Source organism: Engraulis encrasicolus, chromosome 21, assembly GCF_034702125.1.
Source record: "Engraulis encrasicolus isolate BLACKSEA-1 chromosome 21, IST_EnEncr_1.0, whole genome shotgun sequence".
Lineage (NCBI taxonomy): Eukaryota > Metazoa > Chordata > Actinopteri > Clupeiformes > Engraulidae > Engraulis > Engraulis encrasicolus.
In genome coordinates, this window is record NC_085877.1 from 3,097,813 (window position 1) to 3,119,843 (window position 22,031).

At 46.2% G+C, this 22,031-nt stretch overlaps 1 protein-coding gene across 2 annotated transcripts in view; it reads left to right on the forward strand.

Annotated features, from left to right (window-relative positions):
• hdlbpb (high density lipoprotein binding protein b) overlaps positions 1-22,031 on the forward strand; it is a 42,067-nt gene that overhangs the window by 18,007 nt on the left and 2,029 nt on the right. Inside the window, exons 8-26 of one of the 2 annotated variants that reach the window (XM_063187158.1) lie at positions 2,184-2,390; positions 4,180-4,287; positions 6,634-6,738; positions 7,826-7,904; positions 9,562-9,701; positions 10,370-10,474; positions 11,013-11,126; positions 11,335-11,421; positions 11,672-11,803; positions 12,991-13,209; positions 13,603-13,824; positions 14,334-14,552; positions 15,667-15,805; positions 16,323-16,468; positions 17,286-17,390; positions 18,207-18,341; positions 19,251-19,394; positions 20,868-21,047; positions 21,632-21,748. In XM_063187158.1, the coding sequence (XP_063043228.1) occupies positions 2,184-2,390; positions 4,180-4,287; positions 6,634-6,738; positions 7,826-7,904; positions 9,562-9,701; positions 10,370-10,474; positions 11,013-11,126; positions 11,335-11,421; positions 11,672-11,803; positions 12,991-13,209; positions 13,603-13,824; positions 14,334-14,552; positions 15,667-15,805; positions 16,323-16,468; positions 17,286-17,390; positions 18,207-18,341; positions 19,251-19,394; positions 20,868-21,047; positions 21,632-21,748 (2,703 nt within the window). The remainder of the gene's footprint in view (positions 1-2,183; positions 2,391-4,179; positions 4,288-6,633; positions 6,739-7,825; positions 7,905-9,561; positions 9,702-10,369; positions 10,475-11,012; positions 11,127-11,334; positions 11,422-11,671; positions 11,804-12,990; positions 13,210-13,602; positions 13,825-14,333; positions 14,553-15,666; positions 15,806-16,322; positions 16,469-17,285; positions 17,391-18,206; positions 18,342-19,250; positions 19,395-20,867; positions 21,048-21,631; positions 21,749-22,031) is intronic. The other variant, XM_063187159.1, reaches the window with a different exon arrangement.

Below are 22,031 nucleotides of genomic sequence, written 5' to 3' on the forward strand. Positions count from 1 at the left end.
GTACAGTCAATGCAGTTCATTTATTTTGTCCTGTATGATGTATTTCGTTTACTTGAAGTTTTGAGTTGCCTTGTTATATGATATGCTCTAAAAACTTAACCCCTTTGAGAATACAGGCTGTCGTTGCAGCCCATAGGTCTCAAAGTGTCAACATTCATTGCTGAATCATTTTACAGCACTGTACATCTGTAATAAAATACCCAGAAATGTGTGTTTTGTTACATCTTTATGTCTATATTTAGAAGCCCAAGACAACCAGCATGTCTGGGGCTCTCAAAGTGGCAAAATTGGCAACAGTCATCAGTGATATTCTGTTTTATATAACTACATAACAATTTTTTTCTAGTTCTGGTACAGTACTCTTGTGTTTTGTGTCATCGTCATGTTAAGAAGACAACCACCATCTCTAGGGCTGTCAAAAGTGGCAAGTCTTCTTAGAATGGCACTGTACATTTTGTTTTTGTGTCGTGTCTATGTTTGGAAGCGAAAGACGACCACCATCTCTGGGGCACTGCATCTAGTGGCAAATGTTCTTGCTAGAGTAGTACTCCAAATTGTGTTTTTGTTTCACCTCCACATTTAGAAGCGCAAGACGAAGTTCTTGGAAGTTCTTCTCTATTATGCTTCTCTTTCGTGACTATTTACTGCACTGATGCTTTAGCTGGCCCAGAGGTGTGGTGCACTCTATGGTGTGTGTGTGTGTGCGTGTGCGTGTGTGTGTGTGTATTAAGGGTCGACCGATATATCGGCCGGCCGATATATCGGGCCGATATTTGCGTTTATTAAGTGTACCGGCATCGGCCGATACGCATGCGGTTTGGCCGATACGCCCACCCCGAGATTTTGACTACAGACAGGCAGCTCTGTGTTGCTGGCAGACCCGCAATGCACGCAGCTGCGTCACCCCTCCCCCACTCATGGAGTAAAGTAAACAGCCTTGCAGGCTGCCACAAAGTTTTAGACTTTTAGATGCATCCTATTTTAATGTGGACACTGAATGACATGCAATGTGCATGTAATAGGCCTAAAGGGAGAATGTTTAAGCTCCATCCATTTTCTTTACTGATTTTAATTCCCTGGTTCATTGTTCAGTCAATAATCACCATTTGCCATCTTTTACCTACCGTTGTAACTGAGTGTCTACCGACATATGTTTCAGTGTCTAATTTCCACCGCCTTTCATACCGTCATTCATTCATTAGAGTTATTTTCCTGTTATTCATGTTATGGTGTGGTGAAAAGGTGATGGGATAGGATTTTTTAAAAATGATACAGTACTGATTTTTGTGATTTTTCACACTTTTTAAACAATATCGGCATCGGCCGTATCGGGTATCGGAAATCGGGTATCGGCCAAGGGTGATGGAAAAAATATCGGTATCGCATCGGCCATTAAAAAACCTGTATCGGTCGACCCCTAGTTTGTGTGTGTGCGTACTCTGCTTAACCCTGTGCTAATGTACTAAAAAAAAACTAACCCTACTTGGCATATGCTTCCTGTGCACTTTGTATCTGCAAGTGTTGAAGGCTGTGATTATGTCCTCGATTGTAGGTTTCTGGTTAAAAGCATCTGCCAAATGTAGTGTAATGGAATGGAATGGAAGTGAAGAAGTGCACTTTGTTTTCTGAATACTGCTCTAAAGTGAAGAAGTGCACTTTGTTTTCTGAATACTGCTCTAAAGTTCGTGTTTTTGTTTCCGTCATCTCTGTCTCCATATATAGAAGCGCAAGATGACCACCAAGATGGTGGATGGTGAATGATATTTCTGTCTTATCTACTCAAGTGTATTTTGCTTCTCTATTTTGTGGAAAAGCTGCACTCGCCACTGTAAATTGTCTGTTGTCATGAAGACGCTGAAGCCGAAGACGCTGAAGAAGGCTTAGGCCGAAACCTCTGCCTGCCATGCTAATCCACTAAAATAAAACACAGGAATTACAATCAGAGTGTGGCATTTCTACAAAAAATGTACAAATCTGTTCGCTCGAACCGAAGACCTTGTAAAAAAACAGTTTGGAGTTGAGTGCACTTTTTGAAAAAAAAACAAACAATTGCTTCTCTTGAAGCTCCGTCTCCATGTTTAGAAGCGCAAAACGACCACCAAGATGGTGGATGGTGAATGACATCTATGTCTTATCTACTCAAGTGTGTGATTTTTCTTCTCTATCTCTGTGTCCGTGTTTAGAAGCGCAAGACGACCACCATCTCGGTGGAGGTGAAGAAGTCTCAGCATAAGTACATCATCGGGCCCAAGGGCAACACCCTGCAGGAGATCATGGAGAGCACGGGGGTCTCCGTGGAGATGCCCCCCCTGGACTCGGGATCGGAGACCATCATCCTCAGAGGAGAGCCCGACAAGCTGGGGCCCGCCCTCACACAGGTCTACGCCAAGGTATGGACTGAAACACACAAATGCAACCACACTACATACACTACACACACTATAATAATAATGACTTAGTTTTATATAGCACTTTTCAATTAACCCAAGGTGGCTTTACAAAAGATGGGGCGCAGAGAGGAGGGGGTGGAAGTGGAGGTTGGGGGCATTAACACAGAAGGCTCCGTCACCAATGGTCCGTAGCCTGGACTACACACACACACACGCACACACACACACACACCATCTTACTGTCAAAGTGAGGCATATTAAACACAACATTACGCGCAGACTTATGCATTTTGCAGAAAACACGGTGCTGATTGCAATCAAGAAAACTCAATCAGTCAAAGTGAAAAACTGTACTGCTGACCTTGCCTTTGAGTATAAGCTCATTGGTTTGGATGATCAGAGTGTATACTGAAAAACATGAATGCCAATGCTAATGCTGCCACCATATGTTGCAAAGGAAGGGAACTGCTACCTCCCACATTTTCAAACCCGAATCTGGTCTTTCACCTGCAGTACAAGAGAGCCTGGCTGGGCAGGCTGCATACTAAGCTGTGAGGGCCACCCTAGATATTTTTGAGCTGTTTGTGGAGATGTTTACATGGCAGAAATGGAAGAAACATATTTTAATTTACTCTTTATTTTTTTTATTATTATTATCCATACACGTGTTGTTTGGAGGTGGGATTCATTTTATGGTTGTGTTTACGGCTTTCAGACATTTATTTGTGTTGGCCACCTTAACACAACCATGAAGAACATTCTCCCACCATGTTACCGACATTTTCAAACCCAGCACAATAATATACAGGCATATCTGAAGTTAACAGTTTTGTAATTTGCTGTGCTGGACGTTTCTGTCTATCTCCTCCCAGGAGAGGTGGCACTCTAATTGTGTTGGCTCACACTGCTGGCTGCCTCCTAGGTGTGTGTGTGCGTGTGCGTGTGCGTGTGCGTGCGTGCGTGCGTGCGTGCGTGCACATTTGTTTGGTGTTTGAGAGGCTAGGTCTGTTGGTGTGTGTGTGTGTGTGTGTGTGTGTGTGTGTGTGTGTGTGTGTGTGTGTGTGTGTGTGTGTGTGTGTGTGTGTGTGTGTGTGTGTGTGTGTGTGTGTGTGTGTGTGTGTGTGTGTGTGTGTGTGTGTGTACATGTATTTGAATGGAACCTTTATTTCCCCGTAGGGAATTTGTCCTGCGTTTTTTTGTGTGTGTGTGAGTGTTTGTGAGACTGAGTCTGGTGGTGGTGTATGTGCATTTTTGCACCAGTATGTGTGTGAGCTGGGTGTGTTGGTTGGTGGTGTGGGCGCCTATGCTCTAATCTGCGATGCCCCCTGCAGGACAATTGTGTGTGTGTGTGTGTGTGTGTGTGTGTGTGTGTGTGTGGGACCCACTAGTTTGACACCCTTTCGGTACTGATGTCTTACATGGTAATCAAACATTTCAAACAAGCGAATTTAGGGTTAGGGTTAGGGTTAGGTTTAGGGTTAAGGTTAGGGTTATATTAGGATTAGGGTTAGGTTTAGGCTTAGGGTTAAGGTTAGGGTTAGGATTAGGGTTAGGGTTGTATGATTTAAGACATCAGTATCGAAAGGGCGTCAAATTAGTGAGTCCCGTGTGTGTGTGTGTGTGTGTGTGTGTGTGTGTGTGTGTGTGTGTGTGTGTGTGTGTGTGTGTGTGTGTGTGTGTGTGTGTGTGTGTGTGTGTGTGTGTGTGTGTGTGTGTGTGTGTGTGTGTGTGTGTGTGTGTGTGTGTGTGTGTGTGTGTGTCCTCTGATGGTCTGGTGTCCCCCCTGCAGGCCAAGAGTGTGACGGTGGTGGAGGTGAGCGCCCCCGCCTGGCTACATCGCTTCATCATCGGGAAGAAGGGACAGAACATCGGACGCATCACACAGCAACTACCCAAGGTACCAACTGGAGAGAGGGATGGAGGGAGAGGGGTAGAGGGATGTGTAAAGGGGGATAGAGAGAGAAGGGCAGGGTAGAGGGATGGAAAGAGAGGGGTAGAAGGATGGAAAGAGAGGGGTAGAGAGATGGGCTATGTCTCAAATGACGCACTTTTGTCAGTGCACTGGCAGTCAGTGCACAGTGCACACAGTACACTGAGGTCTTTAGTGCATAGTGTCATGGAAAAATTTGAGCACTATGCACTGTGCCCTCGCTGGAAGTGACGGCTGAGCATGGCATTAGCTCGCCAAAATATGAGTTGGCTACTGTTTACAATGCACAGCGTCTGGTGCTTGTATTTCCGTGTCCTTCACCCCAAAGGACAACAATCACACATGCAATACTTTGGTTGGCATGAAAAGATTGGTGCCCCATCAACATTACTTACAGAATTAGGAAACTGTTGACCAAACTCTTCTACTGAACTGAATGCCACATTTCCTCTGTGTCATTGTCACCAAGGCCGCCGCTGAAAAACAGTGCCCGAAGTGCACAAGTGCGGCATTTGAGACACAGCCATGGTGTTGGAGAAGAAGGGACAGAACATAGGACGCATCACACAGCAGCTACCCTAGGTACTGGAGAGAGGGATGAAGAGAGATGAATAGAAGGTGTGAGGGGTAGAGGGATGGTGTTGCAAGGCTAAGCAGGGCTTTGAACGAGATTCTTTTCAGCAGGAACAGTATGGGAGTGAGTGAGTGAGTGAGTGAGTGAGTGAGTGAGTGAGTGAGTGAGTGAGTGAGTGAGTGAGTGAGTGAGTGAGTGAGTGAGTGAGTGAGTGAGTGAGTGAGTGAGTGAGTGAGTGAGTGAGTGAGTGAGACAGTGAGTGAGACAGTGAGTGAGACAGTGAGTGAGACAGTGAGTGAGACAGTGAGTGAGTGAGTGAGTGAGTGAGTGAGTGAGTGAGTGAGTGAGTGAGTGAGTGAGTGAGTGAGAAATGGTAGTGGGGGAACCTCTGCCAAAGTTACCGAAGAGAATGAGTGTGGAAGGGAGTGATGGATAGATGAATAGAGGGAGAGAGGAATAGAGTGATAGATTATAAAAGTGGTATGGTATGAAAAGAAAAGCCACCTACGATATTGAAGGGAGTGAGGGATAGTGTGTGGGCAGGAAGAGAGGGGGGTGAAACCAGCCAGCCGCCACAGTAACCAGCGTACGGAAGGGAGGGAGCGAGGGATACAGAGCAAGAAAGACGGAGGTAGAGAGTAGGACTAGGAGAGAAGGATGAAAGAGAAGGTTTTAATGACGTGGCCAGCTGGGACAAACGGAAGAAAGGGGGAGGTGGAATTGAGATAGAAGAATTGGCAGGATATGAAAGGGAACGAGATCAAGAAATCTGCTGAACGGTGAAGGAAAGGAGGAGAGAGAGGGATAAAAAAGGCGGGCGGGTGGAGGGGTATGTGTGGAGGAGAGGTAGGGCGTCTCTTCTCGTCTCGTCTCGGCTGATGCAGACGGGAGTCGTGGTAAGTCTGTGTGTTTGAAGACAGCCCTCAGAGCGGAGATGTGATAGAAGAACCCAGGTGGCTATCTGTGGAGGGGATGTAAAACAGCTTTTAAATGGACCCCATCTGTACTGTAGGAATCATCACCTTCACACAGATGTTTGAAATGCGTATGAATGTTCAGTTATGAGCTCAGATTCTTTACAGAGAGATAAATCACACACATATTAAAACACTACAATTATGTACTTGAGTAATACTTGTACAGTATCATGTCTTGCAACTGAATTATTTAATAATATTAATCAGGGCTTCTGTAGACGTTACCAGATCCTATGTCCCTAGGCGCAGACATTTGAAATTGAGCCGTCACCATCTCATGAGCTCATAACTGAGTTGGTGACGGCTCCATTTCAAACGTCACAGAATATTGTACGATCAAAATATGAGCTATATGATTGTAGCGTTTTTAAATTATAGCTTGAAAAGATTATTTTTTATCTGGCATGTCTTTGATATCACATCAAAGATATATGTATGCAGGGGGTTACATTGTCCAGTGGACTGGTGTGCCATGACTTGCGCTGGGGACCTGGTTTTCGATTCCAGCTCGGGGTCATTTACCGATCCTTACCCATCTCTCTCTCGCATCTATTTCCTGTGTGTTCTCCACTGTCCTGTCGAAGGCACAAAAGCCCTAAAATATATTTAATAAAGATATAGTATATATACTATATTTCAATATTTTATCATATTAAATCGTATTTTATACAGTATACATGTATATATACAATACAGTACAGTATTCTGTGTGTGAGCACACACATTAATATAATTTTTCCCGCCATGACCTTTGCCCTCCAGGTCCACATTGAGTTCACAGACGGTGAGGAGAAGATCAGCCTGGAGGGGCCTACAGAGGAGGTGGAGCTGGCCCAGACCCAGATCCAGGAGATCGTCAAAGACCTGGTGAGGAACACCATCAACCTAGTATAAGCACGCACGCACGCACGCACGCAAGCACGCACGCACGCACGCACGCACATTCAAGAAATCATCAAAGCCTGTACACACACACACACACACACACACACACACACACACACACACACACACACACACACACACACACACACACACACACACACACACACCCATACAAATATGAAAAACACCATCCTTTACACACACACACGTCCAGTAGAGCAACCACCTGCAATTCTGGTGTTTATTTCACCAGCTTCAACAAATCAGTGCTTACTGCATACATACATCCAAAAATGAAGACCATTACAGCAACCACCTGCTTTTCTGGCATTCTCTCATTTTTTCCTTATAATTTTGCACCTGCCACTATTATTTGTAGCATTTGGCAGTTGACTTTAATCAATGCAGGTGTGTGGAATTTTCTATTGGATTTGAGTACTGCAGAAAAGGGACGCCAAATTTGGATGTGGTTGCTTGCAACATGCAATGAGGACGGCCAATCCCAAACATCAGAATCTGATCTTGTGTGCCAAGGAAAGAGATTTAGATTAGAATGGAATCTCTTTATCGTTTTAGACACACGCTAATCCTCAGGCACTGCCAGAAATGGGAAACAATGTAAAATCCTAAAAATGAAACTCGTCCAAAATAAATTAGTTGAATTGTTTTGTACTTTTTTCATGCCTGCTTTTGTTTGCCATTTTTCACTGTAAGGAGCATTTTTTCCCCACTCTTACATGTATTACAATGTACAGAATTACAATGCAATGTGGCACCACAATGGGTAAGCGTTATCTTAATGACTTGATTATATGAAGAAATGTTTTGCTCACATTCAAATGAAAACGACCTCAGCTGTCAAGTCATTTGCATTTTCCGGTACTTACCAAATGTTGCATAAGCTTTTGGAGCACACAGAGATATCCATAACGACCGACTGAGTGTCTTGATTGGCAGTTTGAGGGTACAGCTGAGGTCACAGTACTGTCTGCATGAAGAGCTTTCTAGTGCAGTTTAGCTGCTTAGTGGAGTGATGCATCTCTCCTCTCGTCCTGCCCCTCGTCTGCAGCTGTCCCGGATGGACTTCACTGAAGTGAACATCGACCAGCGCTTCCACAGACACCTCATTGGCAAGAACGGAGCAAACAGTAAGTAACAGCGCAGCACGGCACACGTCTGTCAGAACTGCTGAGGGAGGCCCATTGTGATGGAGTGGCCATCACTAGGGTTGTGGGTGCGTTCCTGACCGTCACGTCAACAAGCCTAGCTCTTTGCCCCTGGGTGTCGGTACAGGAGATGGTGCTTGTACTGTATGCCTGTCTCTCTCCAGCTGGGTGGTGTAGTTGGGACTTGTGGCTCAGAGCAGTTTGTCAGTCGATGGGGCTTGTGTGTTTGTCTGAACACAAGTATCAGTGTGTGTGTGTGTGTGTGTGTGTGTGTGTGTGTGTGTGTGTGTGTGTGTGTGTGTGTGTGTGTGTGTGTGTGTGTGTGTGTGTGTGTGTGTGTGTGTGTGTGTGTGTGTGTGTGTGTGTGTGTGTGTGTGTGTGTGTGTGTGTGTGATGAGCTGATGGCAGTCCTGGTCGTCCTCCCTCTTGCTCCTGCTCTGGAGTGCTTTGCAGCCCTGCTATAAATACCACATCACAGAACACAGTCAGCACTGCCCTCTGAAACACACACACACACACACACACACACACACACACACACACACACACACACACACACACACACACACACACACACACACACACGCGCCTCGCAGGGGAAAACACATACAGACACACACAGACACAGACACACACACACACACACACACACACACACACACACACACACACACACACACACACACACACACACACACACACACACACACACACACACACACACACACACACACACACACACACACACACACACACACACACACGCCTCGGATGGGGAACACACACACACACTCAAAGTGACACACACACAAACACACACACACACGCAAGCCTCAGATGGGGAACACACACACACAGCCTGTAAAAGACAACACATGTACTCCCACAGCAAAAGACTGTGTGTGTGGCTGTGCACATGTTTGTGAGGGTGAAAAAGGCCCAGTGGCAATTAGTCTAAAAGAATATATAAAAACACACACACACACACACACACACACACACACACACACACACACACACACACACACACACACACACACACACACACACACACACACACACACACACACACACACACACACTTGCACATCAGGCACCTGTTTTAACTGCTGCGTGTAAAAGGCACTCCCCCACGGTTGCGCTGCCCCTGCCATATGTGGTGTGATTTGTTTTTAGCTTTAAATCTGTACACAAAACACAACCCTTTTTGAAAGGCCAGTTTGAATCTTTTTATTTATTTGCACCATGTCCATTGCAGACGTGTTTTGGCCAAAGCTGTCATCTGTGTGAGATTTTTGCTTTTAACTATACAAAAACCCAAATATGACTGTTTAACCCTCGTTGATTTTTGTTTTATCTTTGCTTTCCATTTCTGCTCCCTCCTCCATACATCCCTCTTTCTCTGTGTGTATCTGGCCGTCTCTCTCATTACTTCCCCATTTCTCTCTTGTTTATTTTGTTTATGTTTTCTCATGTTTACCCTCCTCCATGTACCATTACTCTCTCTCTCTCTCTCTCTCTCTCTCTCTCTCTCTCTCTCTCTCTCTCTCTCTCTCTCTCTCTCTCTCTCTCTCTCTCTCTATCTCTCTCTCTCTCTCTCTCTCTCTCTCTCTCTCTCTCTCTCTCTCTCTCTCCACAGTAAACCGTATTAAGGAGCAGTATAAGGTGTCGGTGCGTATCCCGCAGGACTCGGATCGGAGTGGGCTGGTGCGCATCGAGGGGGATCCTCAGGGGGTGCAGCTGGCCCGCAGGGAACTCCTGGAGATGGCCCAGCGCATGGTGAGCAGTGAGCACTGTGTGTGTGTGTGTCTTTGCACCCAGTGCATAGTGAGATCCCAAGGGCCCTTTGGGACACTATGTATGTGTGTGTGGGTGTGTGAGTTGAGTGTGGGTGTGGGTGTCTGTGTTCCCAGCGCATGGCGAGGACCATGGCTCTTGTGGGACTGTGTGTGTGTGTGTGTGTGTGTGTGTGTGTGTGTGTGTGTGTGTGTGTGTGTGTGTGTGTGTGTGTGTGTGTGTGTGTGTGTGTGTGTGTGTGTGTGTGTATGTGTGTGTGTGTGAACAGTACAGTTTGTGTCTTTTTATAGCACATACTGACTGTGTATACAAACACATACAGACACACATGCACAAAAACACATTGGTCTGCATATTCTTACTCTGTGTGCGTGCGTGCGTGCGTGCGTGCGTGCAGTGTTTATATGCAGTCCTGTGTGTGTGTGTGTGTGTGTGTGTGTGTGAGGAGGGGGGCATCCAAACGATTAAGTCATCTCTTTCTAGAGGTCAAGCTGAGTCCTGTCTCTGCTTCCTCAAAGTGCCGCAGTGGGCATTTTTCCTCCTCTTGTTTACATTTTGCAGAACTGATTACCTTTCACTTTCACCCCACTTCCCCTACTTTTGTTGTATGGTTGTGCTTTTTTAACATTTCTGTTTTCTTCCCTCCTCAGGAAAACGAGCGAACCAAAGATTTGATCGTGGAACAGAAATTCCATCGGACTATCATCGGCCAAAAAGGGGAAAAAATCAAAGAAGTGCGGGACAAGTTTCCAGAGGTAAACCAACTCCCATTCCTTCTCTAACATGTCTAACATTCCTCTCTCACATAGCCTCGCTGTCTTTCCACTTGCTTCTCTTCAGTTACATAATTACAGGAGAACTTTGCTATAACTGAATGTATTTGCAGTACTATCATTAGTCTTAACATATACTGTCTGAAATGGGGAGAACATATCAAAGAGACTTCAAGGCAGAGACTTCAAGGTGAGACAGACTAGCCAGCAATTAAGTCATGGCAAATGTCTAATATCAAGGTAGAGAGCAATTTTGGGCCATGAAAGATTGTCTAACGGCTTCTTGTATACATTCATTCCATTCATACTGCCAAGGGAAACCACAGTGTCATTTTTTGCACTGAAACAAGCAATGCTAAGCCATTTTATTTTCTAAAGCACATGTTGCACAAATCCAATGTGATTCAAAACAGGTTCAATACACCCCACGAAAATGAAAGCATAAAAATCACAATAAAAACACAAAACTACACAAGATGAACATTTTGGAATGCTTTCCTCCCTTCCTTCCCTCCCTCAGGTCATCATCAATTTCCCCGACCCGTCCCAAAAGAGCGACATCGTGCAGCTCCGGGGTCCCAAGAACGAGGTGGAGAAGTGCGGCAAGTTCCTGCAGAAGATGATCGCTGACCTGGTACAGAGATGGCGCTGCCTCCACTTCTTCCTCCCCCTCACCGTCTCTCTCTCTCTCTTCCTCTCCGTCTTTGTCCTTCTCTTCTCCTTTCTCTATGCCTGACGTGGTGATGATGGCCACCTAGTGTAGTGTCATCACTGTGTGTATCTGTGCTGTACAGTACGTCGTTTCTTCTTGCTCCTTCTTCAACCATGCTCTGTCTCTTCAGATCGAAAACAGCTTCTCCATCTCAGTGCCCATCTTCAAGCAGTTCCACAAGAACATCATAGGCAAAGGAGGCGCCAACATCAAGAAGGTACAGTATGAGGATCAACAACCGGCGTACACTGGATCTTAACAATACCTGTAACCACATTATACACTGAACCATGCTAATAGCTCCTCGCTCACGGTTTCTGTGTGTGTGTGTGTGTGTGTGTGTGTGTGTGTGTGTGTGTGTGTGTGTGTGTGTGTGTGTGTGTGTGTGTGTGTGTGTGTGTGTGTGTGTGTGTGTGTGTGTGTGTGTGTGTGTGTGTGTGTGTGTGTGTGTGTGTGTGTGTCTTCAGATCCGCGAAGAGACCAACACGAAGATCGACCTGCCGACGGAGAACAGCGACTCAGAGATGATCGTCATCACAGGGAAGAAGGCCAACTGTGAGGCGGCACGAGAACGCATCCTCACCATCCAGAGAGACCTGGTGAGACACACACACACACACACACACACACACACACACACACACACACACACACACACACACACACACACACACACACACACACACACACACACACACACACACACACACACACACACACACACACACACACACACACACACTCAGATACTCACTCACTCACACAAGATCGCATCCTCACCATCCAGAGAGACCATGTGAGACACATGCACGCACATCCACTCACTCACTCGCTGACCTTGGTAAACATGTGCGCAAATATTTTTATATAATTTTTAATCTACGTATTTACATTTGAAAATCCTGCAATCGGTTTGTCCTGCTTTTCATCGATCTGTATCTACTGCCAGATGGCAGCGGTCAAACAGGTTGTGTCCTGGGTGTGGCATGTCTCTTGTGGAATTTGCCTTTTTAGGCAACGGGTGCTGTAAAGGTCCTTCAGAGAGGGGAGAGGGCAGCCAACAATGTTCTCTGCTGCTTTAATGACCCTCTGGAAACTCTTGTCTCAGCACAAATGTACACAACAAGGCAACGAAGGAATAAAGCACAACAATTTGTGATGCTACAAAAAAAATGAGCTGTCAGAATAGTCATTGTTCTGGCTGTAATTTAAGCACAGTCTTGGACATTGACCTTGTTCAGCGTAACGGCTAAGTAGCTCCGCTAACAACCCCTCATAAACAATAATAGACTAATCAATATTGTAACATGACAGGACCAAGTCGATAATGGGTCTGAAATAACAACCTTATTAGCGATAGTCATAACCTTTTTGTGTTTACAGGGAGAAGGCACAGACCTTTCTGTTGTCAAGAAACTCTTGAAAAACATTCTGTTTATGAAACAGTAATTAGACCAACACCTTCAACTTACTGTCAACTTAATCAACTCCGACATGTATTGTCCCTAATTTAACATTAAAAAATATTTGTCATTTAGGACATCAAAAAAGGCTGCTCCAGTAAGGCAGTTAGATTGTATTTTACTTTGGTTTGTAGATCTGTGACTAAATGTGGGCTCAAACAAACTACTTGACTTTGAAATAGTAGCCTCTTTGAAACAGCTTAGAACAATGCACACTCCAAAGGAAACTTCCCTGACAATGGCTTGGCAGGCACCAGATGCCGGACAATTCTCCGCTCCTCAAAATGTTTACTTCAGCATGGTGTTCCTTCTCCCTCCACCAGGCCAACATCAAGGAGACGGAGGTGACCATCCCGGCCAAGCTGCACAACTCCCTGATCGGCTCCAAGGGCTGCCTGGTGCGGGCGGTGATGGAGGAGTGCGGCGGCGTGCACATCCACTTCCCCTCCGAGGGCTCGGGATCCGACCGCGTCACCATCCGCGGCCCTGCGGGGGAGGTGGAGAAGGCACGCAAGCAGCTGCTGCAGCTCGCTGAGGAGAAGGTGAGGACTCGCACTTGGTCTGATTGGAATAGTCAATAAATAGGACAGCTGGGGGGAATTCCAGCAATATGGTTAAGATATAAAGCTGTCTATTAACCTACAGGGAGTAGTACCTGCCATAGATGGTGAACAGGTGTCATTAAGTTAAGAAAATAAGGGCCGCAGGCTCTTCTACTAGGTGATTTACCACTACCTGAAGGTTAAATTAACCTGCTTTACCACAAAGCCAGGTTCTTGGAATACCCCCCTGGTGTGGCTGCCCCCTTGCACTGGCGAGGCATAAATGCAATTTTATTGTGTGGAGTGAGCACTGTCACAATGACAACGGGAGTCTCCCAGGTGGGATTTCGCACCTCTTCACATATGCCTTTGTGTTCCTCCACCTCTCGGCAGCAAGTGGCCAACTTCACGGTGGAGCTGGCGGCCAAGCCCGAGTACCACAAGTTCCTGATCGGCCGCGGCGGCGCCAACATCCGGCGGGTGCGCGACCGCACGGGCGCCCGCATCATCTTCCCCTCCCCCGACGAGCCCGAGCAGGAGCTCATCACCATCGTGGGCCGCGAGGAGGCCGTGCGGCTCGCCCAACGCGAGCTGGAGATACTCGTCAAGAACCTGGTAAACCGCCAATCAGGGCAAGGGTTACAGGGACGTGAATGGAAAAGATGGAGGGAAAGTGTATTGTGTGAATGAGAATTACAGTACATCAGCACGTTGTGTGTCTGTCTCTCTAACTCAGAGGTGGGGAACTTGTGTCTCGAGGGCCATTAACGGCCCTTGAGGCCGTTTTATCTGGGCCCCAGATATAATTTTAATGTTATGCAGCTTCACATGAAATATGAAATATTTCGTAAAGGAATCATAGAAATTACATTTGCAATACAATTAAGTTATGTTCAGGGGACCTACAGAAGGTGGGGTCTGCTTTAAAGGCGGCTGCCTCCAATATAAGCCTGAAGTGCAGGGGGAAATCCTGGTTTGCGTTCATTGTACGGTCCTCGCAGGACTTTTACGGCCCTTGGTGGAATTAAAACTGGCCCCTCCAATGAATAAGGTTCCAATCACCACCCCTGTTCTAACTCCTACAACTGCTATATCTCTCATACATCTCATCCTCTGCTCATCAGGACGACGTGGTGGAGGATGGCATGGTGGTGGAGGTGCGTCACCATCGCCACTTCGTGTGTCGCCGGGGGCAGGTGCTGCGGGAGCTGGCGGAGGAGTACGGGGGCGTGGCCATCAGCTTCCCCCGCACCGGCACGCACAGCGACCGCATCACGCTCAAGGGGGCCAAGGACTGTGTGGAGGCCGCCAAGAGGCGCATCCAGGAGATCATAGAGGACCTGGTACGTAGAGTACAGGCTATATTATACATTACATCCAGACCATACAGCAATATTACAGAGAACCTACAATACATACCATTACACACCTGGGCAGTCATGGGTAAGCGGTTAGGGCGTCAGACTTGCATCCCAGAGGTTGCCGGTTCGACTCCCGACCCGCCAGGTTGGTGGGGGGAGTCATCAACCAGTGCTCTCCCCCATCCTCCTCCATGACTGAGGTACCCTGAGCATGGTACCGTCCCACCGCACTGCTCCCCATGGGGCGCCACTGAGGGCTGCCCCCTTGCACGGGTGAGGCATAAATGCAATTTCGTTGTGTGCAGTGTGCAGTGTGCACTTGTGTGCTGTGGAGTGCTGTGTCACAAGGACAATAGGAGTTGGAGTTTCCCAATGGGCTTTCACTTTTCACTTTCATTATACCATACATTACATCCAGGAGATCGTAGAAGCCCTGGTGTGTGGTATGAATGTTATACAGAGCATGTTTTAACTAAGTACAGTATATAGGTAGTAGCACTACTTTGAGGCCGGCAAGAGGCGCATCCAAGATATCATAGATGACCCATAGATTATTATTGATATTATTATTACAGGTAAAAATATACATTACATCCAGGAGATTATTGAGGACATGCGTATTATGAAATGTATAGAGAACAGTACATTCAAGGCAGTCACACAGAATACTGACGAGAAGATTGCCAAGAGGTCACTTCCGGGGTGAGCATGGCTTAAATTCTGGAGCACGGCATGCATGTCACCCCATGTCACCAAGTGAATTTGTTATTAGTATTAATTTCTCGACCTGTATGGGAGCATTTGATGAATATTCAGTGCTGACAGCACCGCCTGGCGGTCAGGAGAAACGAAATAGAACAGAATGTTATAAAGTGTAATACAGGGTGTGAATCTGTGTGTGTGTGTGTCTTCTGACCTTAACTTACTTAATGGTTAATGGTTCTGCAAAGGTCACGACCCACTACTGACCTCTGACCCCTGTGTGTGTGTGTGTGTGTGTGTGTGTGTGTGTGTGTGTGTGTGTGTGTGTGTGTGTGTGTGTGTGTGTGTGTGTGTGTGTGTGTGTGTGTGTGTGTGTGTGTGTGTGTGTCCACAGGAGGCGCAGGTGACAGTGGAGGTGACCATCGCCCAGAGGCACCACCGGGCCGTCATGGGCCCCAAAGGATGCCGCATCCAGCAGATCACGCGAGACTTCGAGGTCCAGATCAAGTTCCCTGAGAGAGAGGAGACGACAGGTACAGAACACAGCTGTGTATTGGTGGAAACCTGTGGGTTTAAAGCACCATTAAACATGTTGGAATAAGTCTAAAGGGGGTTTATTCATCTGCATTTATTACATTTATTGTTTAAGTTAAGTAGCAGGCTTCTTGAGTGTATACATTTCTGCTACAAATAAAAATGGGAAAAATAAAAGGAGCATATAACAAATGAAAGACTAAAGACTAACACTAAAAGGGTGCATTATTCCAGTGAGCGCAAAATAACCTGGGCATTTGTACGATGGTTCACACAGTTTTGTGTAAAAAAAACATATATATTGTATAAATTGATATGCTGTATACTTGTGTAGCATTTTGCGACCTGGGTTCGATTCCGACCCGAGGTTCTTTGCCGACCCCTCACAACTCTCCTGTCTGCTTCATAAAGGTGAACCCCCCCCCCAAAAAAAAAACGTAAAACATGTAAAGTTGTATGTGTTTAAGTATTGAGTGTATTTTTTTTTCCAAATTAAAAACATTTTTTTCATGACAGTGTCGTCATCAGCAGGTCAGGAGGCTGTCCATCCGCAGGAGAACGGTGACGCCAGCCCCGAGGCCGAGCAGGCCCCCCGCAAGTGTGACATCATCGCCATTTCGGGCCGGGAGAAGAAGTGCGAGCTGGCTCGACAGGCCCTGCTGGTAGGTAACATACAGCACACACACACACACACACACACACACACACACACACACACACACACACACACACACACACACACACACACACACACACACACACACACACACACACACACACTACAGGCCCTGCTGGTAACTAACATACGCACACACACACACACACACAGTACTGTACAAGCCCTGCTAGTAACTAACACACACACACACACACACACACACACACACACACACACACACACACACACACACACACACACACACACACATTACAGGCCCTGCTGGTAACTAACATACGCACACACACACACACACACACACACACACACACACACACACACACACACACACACACACACACACACACACACACATTAGCCATGAGTACCCATTACCCGTGAGTCACCTCTGCCCTCAGAGCATTACATCATGGCTGAGGCTCAGTGTGTTCACACATTAATCTGCCATCTCTTTTGACCTCCACTTCACACCTCCCTCACCTCGCCTCTGTCTCCTTCGCTCTTGCTCTCTTTCGCTTTCACTCATCCCCTGTTTCTGTCGACCTCTCCTTTTTCACTCTCTTTCCCTTTCTCCTGCTCCTCCTCCCCCCTCTCCCTATCTCTTCTCTTCTCTATCTTTCTCTCTGTCTCTTCTTTTTCATCCCCACCCCCAACCCCTCCCTCTTACTTCCTTCTCTTTTTCTACAAACCTCTCTGTCTCTCTCTCTCTCTCCCTCCCTCTCTCTACTGATCACACTCTCCTACCTCTTCTCATCTATCTCTCTCTCTCTCTCTCCCCCCCCCTCTCTCTCTCTCTCCAGGCTCTGGTGCCTGTGACGATAGATGTAGAGGTGCCTTATGATCTCCATCGGTACATCATCGGCCAGAAGGGCAATGGGATCAGGAAGATGATGGAGGAGTACGAGGTACACTACAGCACGGAGGGAGGGAGGGATGGAGGGAGAGAGTGAATGGAAGAGCGGATTAGAGTGGGAGTGTAGAGTGTAGAGTGTAGAGTGAGAAAGGAGGAGGGAGGTTGAATTCTTGTTTTCTACGCGGTATAGCTTGACATGGCAATGGCATGACTTGGCTGCCATTTATTACCTTTCGATTAGCCAACGCTCGATAACCAGCCATCCTTCTATTCTTTCAGCCGGCTGAACCAAGCTGTCGCTGCCTACTTCCCCTACTACCAAGTTTGAGACTTTATTATTTATTTATTTATTATTTATTTATTATTTATTTATTGAGACTTTGATTTTAAAATCGAAGCTAAAAAACATTGTAGTATCCAAATATGATATCACACAAACTATTTACAGCTTACTTCAATAGATTAGGTATCCACCATCGGACATACGCTAGTCAAGCAGCCTACGTAAAGTAATGCTATGTGACAGTGTCAAAAAACGTAACTCCTACCTTTCTCCGGGTAACATGATTTGTAATGGAAACACAAACCAGGCTGACTGGACATCACCACTCAGCTCGACACGGCCAGGTTGTATGTGGAAAAGGGCCTTCTGATTAGTATTCTGCATACCATATGCAGACATTTAAAATAATAACCATGATATTAAATGGACAGGCATCCATCTGGTCATTAATGTTAGATTCAAACTTCAGAGTCAAACTTTAACTTAATTGACATGACTTGTATTGATGTATTCCGTTGATATGTTGTCTATCTATATCTGTCATTATTTCACCTGTCTCTCTCTCCGCCTCCCTCCCTCTCCCAGGTGAACATCTCTGTGCCTCAGCCTGATCAGCAGTCTGACGTGATCAAGATAACAGGTCAGGTGACCAACGTGGAGCAGGCCAAGCTGGGGCTGCTGGAGAGAGTCAAGGAGCTGCAGGCAGAGCAGGAGGACCGGGTACGAAGCAGGCCCGGCCAATCACATCTAGCAGATTAGACCACATGACTACATTTACACCAATCAAATTCAGCAGATGTGAACATGTATTTCTGCGTCAGTGCACTGACGTTTAGTGCGAAGTGCAAACAGTGCACTGAGGTCTTTAGTGTGTCGAGCAGAGGGAAAGTTTGGACTTTCAGCGCACTGAATTTTACGCACTGAAACATGTGTGTGTGTGCCATTTGAGAAACAGCATATGACTCAGCTAACCAATCAGACCTTGCAGACCACATGGCTGCCGTCCAGAGGTGTCAATTCTGGGTCCAGAAAGTGAAAACCCTGCCACAGTTTCCTTCCAACACAGGTGACCCCAATGAGTAGCTACTCTACCTGTCTGGAGTGCTCAATAATCAGATGATTCAAAGCTGGTTGGATCAAATTTGTGGCCGAATTTTTCCTTTCTTAACCCGGTAGACAGCTCTGCTCCCATCAAAGCAGATGAGAACCACAATATCGTCCATCTGGATTATGATCATTTCCATCAAAATAGACCACATGATTCATATAAGACTTGAGTAATCATTCCTGGGAAATTAGACCACTGGACTCCTATCAGACCTGACAAATCTACACATTCATCAGATTAGATGAGGGCACATGCAAATTTAGCACCTGTATCCAGACTCCACATTTTGGATGATGTGTTAATACACTGAATGAAAACGGCATTGATGTTCGTCCTGGCTGGCATTACAGATGTAATTCAATTGAGGATCATGCTCTCAATCCAGCCGAGCGCATACCAATAGGTGTAGATGATAGTCTAATACAGTAAAAAAAAGAATAGTTTAGCAGTCTTTTATTGCAGTGGTAGTGAATAATTGATTTTAATTATTGTAATTTTTTGTGGGGTTTTTTTGTCCACAGGCCCTAAGAAGCTATAAAATCACGCTCTCCGTACCGCCAAAGTTCCATCCCAAAATCATCGGTCGCAAAGGAGCCGTCATCTCCCAAATCCGCAAAGACCATGACGTCAACGTGCAGTTCCCCGACAAGGGAGACGAACAGCAGGTATGTGTTTGTGTGTCTGTGTGAGCATGTTTTTCTTTTGTGTGTGTTTTGGACAGTGTACATTTCGGTGTTTGTATACAGGTGTGGTTAAGTGTGTGTCAAGGTGTCTGTTTTTTGTGTGTAATTCAATTTATTCATATATTTTTGGTTTCCTGGTCTCACCTTGTGTGTGTTTGTGAGAGTGAGTATGTATGTCCGTATTTGTATGCAAGTGTGTGACTGTCTGTAATTGGTGTTATTGATAAAATTTTAGTGAAGGTTTCCCGGTGTCACCTAGATCTATTATCTGCTGCTGTGGTTCTGACACTTGTCATGTCTCATCCCACAACCCATCTCTCTCTCTCTCTCTCTCTCTCTCTCTCTCTCTCTCTCTCTCTCTCTCTCTCTCTCTCTCTCTCTCTCTCTCTCTCTCTCTCTCTCTCTCTCTCTCTCTCTCTCTCTCTCTCTCTCTCTCTCATTGCTTTCTTGCCCTCTTCCTCCTTCTTTGTCCTCTATGTATCTGTATCTATTCATGTGTTTTTCCCTCACTCCATTCTCACTCCTTGTGTTTTTCATTATTTTTTCCTTTCCCCTCTCTCACCTCTGCTATCTTTTTCTCATCCGTCCAATCAATGCTCATTATCTTTTTCATCCCTGTCTCGTATCGGCTCTTTACCTCTGTTGCCTTTTTCCCCTCCATCTATCCATCCTCATTGCTGCTTTCTTTCTTTCTTTCTTTCTTTCTTTCTTTCTTTCTTTCTTTCTTTCTTTCTTTCTTTCTTTCATTTTTCTCATAACCTCTGCACCAAATTCTCACCACTTGCTTTTTCCAATCTGTCCCTCTCCTCCCCCTTAGGCTCTTTCGTCCTTGTCCTCTCTCTCCCTCCTTCCTTGTCTTCCTCTTTTCCCTCCCCCTGTGTCCTTTACTCTCTTCCTCCTTCTTCCTATTCTCAACCCACTTCCTTCTACAACTCCCTTTCATCAGCTCACCTTCTCCTCCTCTCCTCTATTCCCCTCTCCTCCCCTCCCCTCTCATCTCCTCTTATCTTATCTCCTCTCCTTATCGTATCTCTTCTCCTCTCCTCTTAACTTGTCTTCTCTCCTCCCTTTCTCCTTCTTAGATTCTAGTTATCTCAGGCTATGGGATTTGTTATGTTTCTCTCCTCTCCTCACTTCTCTCCACTCCTCCTCCTACACTCCTCCTCCTCCTCCTCCCCTTCTCCAGAATGTGATGGTGATCTGGTGGGTATGAGTGCAATGCTGTGGTGGCCACTAAATGTTTGCTCCTGGACACCCCTTCATTCCTCTCTGCAATGAATAACATCTTCATCTCTCTCTTTCTCTCGCTCTCTCTTCTTTTGCGTCCCTACCCCATCCCTCTTACCTCCTTCACTTTTTCTACAAACCTCTCTGTCTCTCTCTCCCGGCCTCTCTCTACACATCACACACCCTTCCCTCTTCTCATCTCTCTCTCTCTCTCTCCCCCTCCTCCAGGACGTGATTGTGATCTGTGGTTACGAGCGTAATGCTGAGGAGGCGCGGGTGGCCATCGAGCAGCTGGTGGCGGAGCTGGAGGAGATGGTCAGCAATGACGTCACGCTAGACCACCGCGTACACGCACGCATCATAGGGGCCCGCGGCAAGGCCATACGCAAACTCATGGACGAGTTCAAGGTAAACAACTGAGGGGAGGGGAGGGGAGGTGTGTGTGTGTGTGTGTGTGTGTGTGTGTGTGTGTGTGTGTGTGTGTGTGTGTGTGTGTGTGTGTGTGTGTGTGTGTGTGTGTGTGTGTGTGTGTGTGTGTGTGTCCTTGACTTTGAGTATGTGTGTAAACATTAGCATATTAGTGTGTTTCATCAATATGAAATATGTCTCACACACCTTTTTTCAGCACATGGACATTACACATTACACTTACATCATGATGGACCTAAGAATCATTGGTGCACTCTATGGAGAAAGCAATGAATACGATGAACGTTAATACAGATAAATAGAAAAAGCAACTCACCTCAGTGTATAATTTGTATGCTCTGTCAGAAATTTATTTAAATTATGTGTATTGATACAACACAGAGTGTAAAATGAATGTTCGCACATGTGTATGTTTCTTTGTTAGTACGTTTGCAGTGCGTGACTGTTTCTGTTCACCAGAGGGTGAAGGTGCACACGCTCTCTGAGCGCTTTTCTAGTTGACTTTGTACGTGATTGTTCAGTGGCTTAGCTTGGTGTTGTGGTGCTGTGGTGATCTGCTGCAGGTGGACATCCGGTTTCCTCAGCCCGGCTCCGATGAGCCCGACCGAGTGACTGTGACTGGCTTGCCCGAAAACGTGGACAACGCCATCGATCACCTCCTCAACCTGGAGGAGGAATATGTGAGTTACAGTGCTGTGTGTATGCGTGTGTGTGTGTGTGCTTATTTATTTATTTGTTTGTTTGTGTGGGTGTTTAGCTGGAGGAAGATGAGATGATGGAAATGGTGTGTTCTTAGTGCTAACTTGGAATGTTAATGTTCATTCTGAAATATGTGCATGTGTGCGTGTGCGTGTGCGTGTGTCACAGTTGTGTAAAACATTGCCTCAGGTGCCAGCTGTCCAGTAGGGCATTGTTTTGACAGCTCTCACAGCTTTTCTTTCAGACGGCTACAAAAGTGCAATG